The sequence below is a fragment of the Lepidochelys kempii genome, chromosome 15, assembly GCF_965140265.1.
Source record: "Lepidochelys kempii isolate rLepKem1 chromosome 15, rLepKem1.hap2, whole genome shotgun sequence".
In the NCBI taxonomy this organism is placed as follows: domain Eukaryota; kingdom Metazoa; phylum Chordata; order Testudines; family Cheloniidae; genus Lepidochelys; species Lepidochelys kempii.
In genome coordinates, this window is record NC_133270.1 from 25,940,485 (window position 1) to 25,949,075 (window position 8,591).

The 8,591-nt window shown below is 44.3% G+C and overlaps 1 protein-coding gene across 3 annotated transcripts in view; it reads right to left on the reverse strand.

Moving 5' to 3' along the window:
• Positions 1–3,948, reverse strand: part of IFT81 (intraflagellar transport 81) — a 66,593-nt gene extending 62,645 nt beyond the window's left edge. The window contains exons 1-4 of one of the 3 annotated variants that reach the window (XM_073312628.1): positions 3,870–3,948; positions 2,050–2,202; positions 1,102–1,205; positions 69–249 (exon numbers count right to left, since the gene is read on the reverse strand). In XM_073312628.1, the coding sequence (XP_073168729.1) occupies positions 69–249; positions 1,102–1,205; positions 2,050–2,193 (429 nt within the window). In that variant the 5' untranslated portion in view covers positions 2,194–2,202; positions 3,870–3,948. Of the gene's footprint in view, positions 1–68; positions 250–1,101; positions 1,206–2,049; positions 3,810–3,864 lie in introns of those variants that run through there. The other 2 variants (XM_073312629.1, XM_073312632.1) reach the window with 2 other exon arrangements.
• Positions 3,949–8,591: the final 4,643 nt, after the last annotated feature.

The window sequence follows — 8,591 nt, forward strand, 5'->3', positions numbered from 1 at the left end:
GCCCTTCCTTTTACCTATTTTATTAATTTAAAATAATAGCTGGGTAGCAAATTCATCTGAAACACTACCTGTTTGTTGGTGTCAGCCATAGTATCATCCTGAAGAAACTCAGCTGGCACTTCAAGTTTAATTAAGAAACGTGCCAGATAGGCTCTTTTCTTGAGTTCATTAGTCCGTTGAAGGAGCCAGTGTAAGACAGGATGAATCACAGGTTTGCTTCCAATAACTAAACCCTGGCGGAATGTACTCCTAAATAATAATAAAAAACAGTAAGTCTCCAAATAAAGAATACTGCTTTGGAACAAACACTATTAGCAATTTTTATGATTCCCTCCCCCACCTGCTAATGCTTTTCTCTAATGTTGCTGCCAGTTTGCTGACCACGGGCCTGATTCTGCCGCCCTTATGCAGGCAGAATTCCCACAGAAGTCAGTGAACAAAGACTGCAGCAATGGATCTTGTGTTTCTGAGGTATCCTCCAGAAAACTAGAAGATCTCAAAATGGCCTGGATTACCAGCCTGCAAAGTGGTACAGGATGAGTGCAGTACAGACCAATGTGCCTGGTCTCTAAGGGATGGTGATGACCCTACTAGTCATACAGCACCCTCTACTGGCTAACCTATTGAATATCACAAGATACAAAAGCAAAGGTAGCACAACAGTGGAGCAAACCAACAAGGACAGGATTGAGACGCAACTCCCAAACCCTTGAATTTTTTATTACCACAAGCTAAGTGTGCCATACACTGTACATCTCCTAGGGGTTAATGGAAGAAATATTTTCAGAACATCTGCATATTAAGTGGAACAATCAGTTTCTATATACTATTTAAACAGTAGAACAAAACAATAACTTATAAATAGAGATATATTGATGAATGAGTCTGAAAATGAAAGAATTTGGTACAAATGTATCATTTTCTCTTTGAACGAGGAAAAGGATATTGGCAATGGCAGAACAATTAATAAGACAGACTTACGGGTAACAAATTATAAAATCTGAAGACAAACAATATTTTTACATAGAGTAGATCATTTCAATATTGGTCTGCAATTAAAAGACTTATTTTGCCATTATCTGTAAACCAGTTGATACTTACAGGTCAGTAATACTTCCTGGAGGTTTGTATTTAAGGATACCAAGAAGGCTCAACATTCGTTTAGCTGTTTGCTCTGGCATCTCCTCTCTAATGTCAACAACATGCTGAAAAGCAAAAAAACAAATACTGTATTACCATGCATAGGTCAAATTCTTAGCCTCGCAGATCTAAAGGAAGGGACTTGATCCACCCATTATATGATATATTATAACATGTGACTGACATAAGTGAGGTGTCACATACAGAACACCACTCTAAGAGCCAAATTCTGATTCCCTTTGGACTCTTTCCCCATGTGTGTGCTTAGGCAACTTTATTTCAGACCCGTATTCTGGCTGGCCATGGGCCCACAGTCTGCCAGTCATACAGATTACTTCTGCCAAGAGTAGCAGTAATCCTGATAAGACAGGGTGCATAGCAGCCACGATTACATTGTGGGCAAGATCATTACTCAGATATATGGCCCACACCTTCTGATCTAAAAACCTATTCCCCTCCATAGGTCAGCACTCATAGAACCCGAGGATGGATTGTGGACTGCCAGCTCCTTTGCTTTGTGGGGCACAAGGGTAAAAGTTGCATCCCTGAGTTCACTTTCTGATCACTTCCCACCCTGTACATGTGACCAATGGCCAGCCAGAATTTTGTCCTTTAGATGAAAGAAATGTAAGAATAAGATCAAGATTCACATTCTGATTCCTAATCAGCAATTTAAGATGGCTGGTCTCCAGCATTTTCTAGTTTGCCAAAAAATAACTAGATAGAAAGGATTCTCTTCTGGACGTGCACATTTAACTCTCGAAGACTAGAACAATCTACATATGTAAAGCAAACATATGCCATAAAATATACAAAATTAGCTGCAAATGGAGATTTTGTGCATGATTTCTGCTTCCACCACTCTTGAGAGCAAGCCTTCTAATGCCCATGTTTAAACTCCATCCTTACCTTTGGGTCAATCTCCCCCAGAACATCATTGAGAAGCTGCAATAGCTGCATTGACTCCAGTGAGTCAAATGTGATTAAATTATAGTTCTTCTTAAAAGGCTCCTTATTGAGCTTCTCAACAATTGATTTGATTTGATCACTCATAATTGGGTCCTGAAAACAAAAGAGAGAGCAGGAGGGGGAAAAATCCACTCAGTAGAACAGATGTAATGAAATCTGTGAACCTCTGTATGCCATAAAACTCTTGTGACGGATGCATAGAGCTGGGGGGAGAGAGGGATGCTGCAAGACAGGAAGCCTGCAAACCCTGCCTAGTGCATTGCCTTTTACCATGAGGGCTTGTCTACATTTGAAACTGTAGCACTTCAGTGTAGACCAGCGTTTTCCAAACTGTGTTTCGCGGAACACTGGTGTTCCACACGATGTGAATAGATGTTCCACAAAAGAATCTAGAATTTAATTTTGACTCTTGCACTTGATTTTTGTACTACTTTATAAAAGCTTTCCAGTTAGAATTGTTAGTTCAAGTTATTTTAAATTTGTATTTTTGCTTTGTTTTATAAAATAAAATATATTTGAGCATAAATCATGCAATTTTTTATTTGAAAACCAAACGACTACAAAATAATATTGTAAGTGTTCCGTAACAGGCTAAAAAGTGTTCTGTGGCCAAAAAAGTTTGGGAAACACTGGTGTAGACATTACCTACACCAGTAGGAGGAGTTCTCCCATGGGGATAGCTAATCCACCTCACCGAGAGAGGGTAACTGTCGATGGTAGAATTTTTCAATCGACCTACAGCTGTCTACGTGGGTGGTTATGTTGATTTAACTAGTCATTCAGCAGTGTGGATTTTTCACACTCCTGAATGACCTAGTTGGGTTGACCTAACGTTTTAATTTAGACCACAGAAAGAAATGTACATTGAAACATTTGTATTTACTAGCAAAAAGTAGTTCATGGGCTCAAGAAGCCCTTGTGGGTCATTTCATTGTGTGCCATTACCCTGGCAGCAATTACTGCATAGGGTATCACTCCCTGTAGCAGAGACCTCTATAGGTATCAGGGGGACCCCATAGCCTCCCCCACAGCAGGGACTGACCCCTACGGGTGCCAAGGGAATCTCAGATCCTCCCCGCACAGCAAGGAACAAGCCCGATGCATTCCAGAGGACCCCATAGAATAGAATCATAGAATATCAGGGTTGAAAGGGACCTCAGGAGGTCATCTAGTCCAACGCCCTGCTCAAAGCAGGGCCCAATCCCCAATTTTTGCCCCAGATCCCTAAATGGCCCCCTCAAGGATTGAACTCACAACCCTGGGTTTAGCAGGGCAATGCTCAAACCACTGAGCTATCCCTCCCCCCATATCCTCCCCAAAGCAGGGACGGATCCCTATGGGTGACAGAGGACCCCATATCCTCCCCAAAGCAGGGACCCTCCCCTCTGAGTGCCGAGGGGGGGTGTCTCATCACTCTGTACAGTGAGACTGATGGGGACCCTCAGCAGGGACCGATTCCTCTGGGGACCTGGGGGACCCCATATCAATTCTCACAGAGGGACCTGATCCCACTGGCTGCCGGGAACCTCTGTATTCTTCCTTGCAACAGAGACCGACCTCCGGGATGCCAGGGGGCCCCGGATCCTTCTCCAGAGCAGGACACGCCCCCATGGCTGCCCGGGCCTCCCCGTGTTACTCCCTACAACCGGGACGGCTGGGACGGCTGCATCTACCCCAAAGCCGCCGGGGCCGGCCGCTAGGAACCTCGGCGCTGCTCCCCGCAAGGCCCCACCCCCTCACCCCGGCCCCCGTTACCTGACCTCCTGCCCCAGCTACCCGTTGTCGTTCCCCCCTCCTCCTTCTCCTTCTCCCCAAGAGTTTTTCTCCTAGTTACCAAGCCCTTGGTAACGGTTGCTAGGGCAGAGTGGAACCCTTACTTCCGGTCACGTGGCGTATATGACGGCTGGCGCACAGGAACGGGCCATTGCCCTCCAAGCCGGGGAGGAGAGGCGCATGCGCAGCTTGAGGCAGTGCTCTCTCTGCTTCCCCCGCAGGGGCAGGCGCGAATTGCAGCCGGTGTAAAGGTGGAGCCGGAGTGGGGCCCCCCCCCCCCATTGGCAACCCTGCCTGGGCGCTCCCCTAGCTGTGACTCCACCTGGCACACGGGCGTGAGCTGCCCACTTTGCAGTGTGTATCACCAGCTGGGCTGCCTCTGACCTGGCCAGAAGTGGGCTTCATCCAGCGGAGCTCTAGGGTTGCTTCCAGCACCTTTCCTTTCACCACAGTCAGTCCTCATTTCTGCTGGGGCTTATTAGTAACTCGGCCTCCCATTGAGCCCTTTTCATCAGGAGGTAACAAATTGCTTTAGGAGAATTATTGAATTAAGCCTGTAGGCCCAAGAAATTCTCTCATTTGACAAAGGAGTAAAATGAGGACATTTGTTTTGGTTTTCTTTTTCATTTGGACCTGATTACCCAAGTATCTGACTGTCCATAATTGCTAACAAATAGATATGAATCACGTTGGCGAAAATAACCGTGTAACCCATTTCAGGCAGGTGGGTGCATATACCAGTCTTTGCAATTTTATCAGCTCTGGAATTCCAAAATGATTCCAGTTGTATTGAAAAATAAATAGCTTGCAATCTGTTAATCATCCCCTTCTAATGTTTATTCTTTTTCAGAATCAGGGTGTGTAAATTGATTTGCAAATGTAAAGAATTTAACTTTGTATGTCTTATTTTATTTTCTGATATGCTGTATGTGAGCTGTGTTTTCTGTTTCCAAGGTGGAGAACTTAATTCTCATCTCATTCTAGTGTGACTCTATTAACAGAAAAGGAGATACTCTTGATTTATACCTGTATAATATCTCAATCCTGAAAAGACTAGTGCATAGATTTCATAAGAATAGCCAGATTGGGTCAGACCAATGGTCCATCTAGCCCAGTATCCTGTCTTCTGATAGTGACCAATGCCAGGTGCTTCAGAGGGAATGAACAGAACAGGTAATCATCAAGTGATCCATCCCCTCTCACCCATTCCCAGCTTCTGGCAAACAGAGGCTAGGGACACCATCCCTGGCTAATAGCTATTGATGGACCTGTCCTCCATGAACTTATCTAGTTCTTTTTTGAATGCTGTTATAGTCTTGGCCTTCACAACGTCCTCTGGCAAAGAGTTCCACAGCTTGACTGTGCGTTGTGTGAACAAATACTTCCTTTTGTTTTGCCCTTTTAAAAACTAGATCATGTTCCTTTCCTACTAGTAGTCTTTATACTGAGTTTAGTAATCCTGTTTATTTACTAGTTACTGGAAGAGATTCACTTTCCTTTCACATGTTTTCCTAAATTTTTTTAAGCTCTCTTTTCCTCAACTGAGTGTTTAGAGTATTTGTACTACACAGGGGGAGAGTCTCTTCCTATGGAGCTATTAGTGCCAATTCTGGCCCCTACGGGCTGTTCTGGGGGTATATAGGGGCCACAAAGGACCAGGGGAGAATTCCCCATGCTGGAGCAGCATAGAGGCGACATAAGTCCCCCTTTGCCAGTCCCAATGAGGGGATGTGCCTGTTGCATTCAGAGCTATGAGGATTCTGGGATGTGGTACAGCCACAAGGAGGCTGCTGCTGAGGTTCTTTTACCTTACAGCACAAACTATTTCAGCCCCCCACAGTGGCCCAAAATCAAGGCAACACAAAGGTGGCTTAAAGCCAGGTTTGCCATCACCCCTTGGGCTGTGTCTGTCAGGAGGCCCAGCACAGAATCAGTCCCATTCATTTTTATCAAGAGGATGAAGAGTATTCAGGTAAAGAAGGAGTTGGTTTGAGTGCCATATAAAGTGTCACAGCCCTACTCTCCCTTACAGACACTACTGCATGTATGACTGCCTTGTGAATCTGTGAGGGGAGCTCAACCATGAAAGCCAGCAAATCAGAGTGGAAAGGAACTTGAGCAAATAGAAATCCTGCTCAACAGCAAAAGAGAGATCACCTTATATGGAAGCATCCGTGGGCAAGGAAATGAATGTATCTGGCCTGGCTGCTAAGGTCAGATCCCAACTGGATGGAAGAAGTTAATGTGAGTGTGCTTAGGAAGAAAAGAAGACACTCTGAAGAGCAAGTCTTTGTCCCAGATGGAATCCAAGTCCTGTTGTTTTTCCTTTTTGTTATAAATCAGGGAATGGGCACTTAAATCTGACTGGGTTATATTAAAATCCATTTCTACAGTATGGCTTTTCAAGTAACTAGATGTATCACAGGTCTTGCTTTGATCCATCCCAATCTGTGTTATTTTGTGCTATTATTTTGTATCACACTTTTCAAAGTTTGTTGATATGCTGCTAATTTTCTCAGCATAGTATACTATAAACCACAGCACCCCAGGACAAAATCAGTGCTGGCACAGGCAATGTCCACTGTGATTCTATGATTTTATGAACAAGTACCTGCTTACCCCAGGTGCTAATTTGGCCCCTGTGTGGTAGGGAATTGTAAATCAATTTGCAAGAAACTCTACCAACTTAAAATCACACTTTGAGGATTTCTTGTGCCGGCTGCTGTCACATGTAACCTGAGGTGACTATAAACTGAAAAAGATTAGAGAAAACAATGCCTCTGTCTATCTTAATGAGTTTGTTTATTTTGTGTACTTGTGTCTTTGGTTCTGATGTGGGTCTTTCACGCAGCAACAGGAAGAGAGGGAAATTGGCCCTCTGAGCCTTACTTATGAGTCTGATCTGGTGTAATCACATACTGAGGGCCTGTTTGACCACTGCCCTGCACTTTACATGGTCATTCACACCAGTGCAGAGTGGGCATACAGCATTAACATTCTAATTTGGTAGCGTATCACACCCACTTTACACTGGTACAAATGACTATGCAAGGTTCAAGGCAACAAAGAATCAAGTCCTTAATAGAGCCAGAACAAGGTGTAAGCTTCACTAGCATAGTCTCCTTTAGACTCATTTTTGCATTTAGCCCAATGTTTTCAAACCTCTGGGGTATACTCAGGTGTGTCCTACTAGCCTTTGTAGGTAGATCGGAGCAATGCAAAGTTGCTTCAGTGAATTTGGACTATTGTACAGCGAATCCCTGACTGGGACGCTGTCCTATGGTGATATTTTGGCCTGTGTTGAGGTAGCACTGCCCTCTCTTGGAGAATAAGGGTGTCACCCTGCAAAGCACAGTCATCAGCCTCTGCTGGCTCTGGAACTTCTTAATTTATTTCTAAAAATGTCCTGTGAATTTGGTGTTGATGAGAGGGGCTGGGTTGAGAGCTATAAACAGCCCAGGCAGAAACAGCTTAAGTAGCCTACTTCTACTGTTCCTCTCCTGTGCCTGTCTAACTGTACCTGCAGGGAACAGAGAGAGATCAGTCTTCAGTGATTAATCCTGGTCATGTGCCACCTGAGGCACATTGTACATATGCAAAGAAGAGTCTTTATGATCCCTACAATCTTTGGCCTCTGCTGAGAATACTAACAATGGAGCCAGCTAGTGTATTTTGTGGGCCCCCTGATGTGGATACCTATCCCCTGGGAACTGGACTGATATCAAGCAACCCATTTCATAACCGTTAACGATGAATCCCTGGCAGGTGCATATGTATCATAACCCCCATTTTACAGAGGAGGAACAGGAAGCACTGAGAGGGAAAGTGAGTTGACCAAGATTCTCCAAGGGTGCATTCTTCAACATTGACGATTTTTATATCAAGAGTGGATGTTTTGCTAAAAGGTCTACTCTGGGAATTATTTTGGGGAAGTTCTATGGCCTATGTTATACAGGAAGTCAGACTAGATGATCACAATGATCCCTTCTGGCCTTGGAATCTATTAATAAGACCATACAACAAGCCAGTGACAAACCCTGGTTAGATAGCAGATCCTTCTTCTCCTTCCTGTTCTCATGTCTTTACCCCATGCAATCTTCTGTCAGTGGGATCATAAAGAAACAGAACAGATGAACTGTAGTGGCATTTGGAGATGGTGCTGTTGAGCACAGACTGTGAGCTGCACTGGGCAGTTCTAGGTGCTCTGGAGGCCTGAAGGAGAAACAGGTGGATAACACAGCTCACTCTCCCATCTTCTTTCTCTCAGGCCCAATGCATTCTTTAAGGCTTCCTAGCTTGGGCTAGAGTAAATGAGAGGCTGTTGCTGGATTTCAACTCTGCTCCTGCTTCCATAGAAGTTTACTGAAAAACTCTATTGACTTCAGGCTGTGGGACCAGGCCCCTAATGCACATTTTAAACTAATGAAGTCTGAACCTGTGAGATGCCAAGTGAAATCAGTAGGACTTGACGGCATTCACCAGCCCTCGAGAGCCACTCTACAGCTCATGAGCCTTCAATAAGTGTCTGGCACATCCCCATTTGTTCAGTGAGAATCAAGATTTCCAGTGACAAACTGGGTGAGGTGATATCTTCTATTGGACCAACTTCTTGTCTCTCTAACATCCTGGGACCAACATGGCTACAACAACACTGTGAACAAGATTTCCAGTGGATGTTCAGAAAGATAAGAATTTGCCAACAGAAGGAT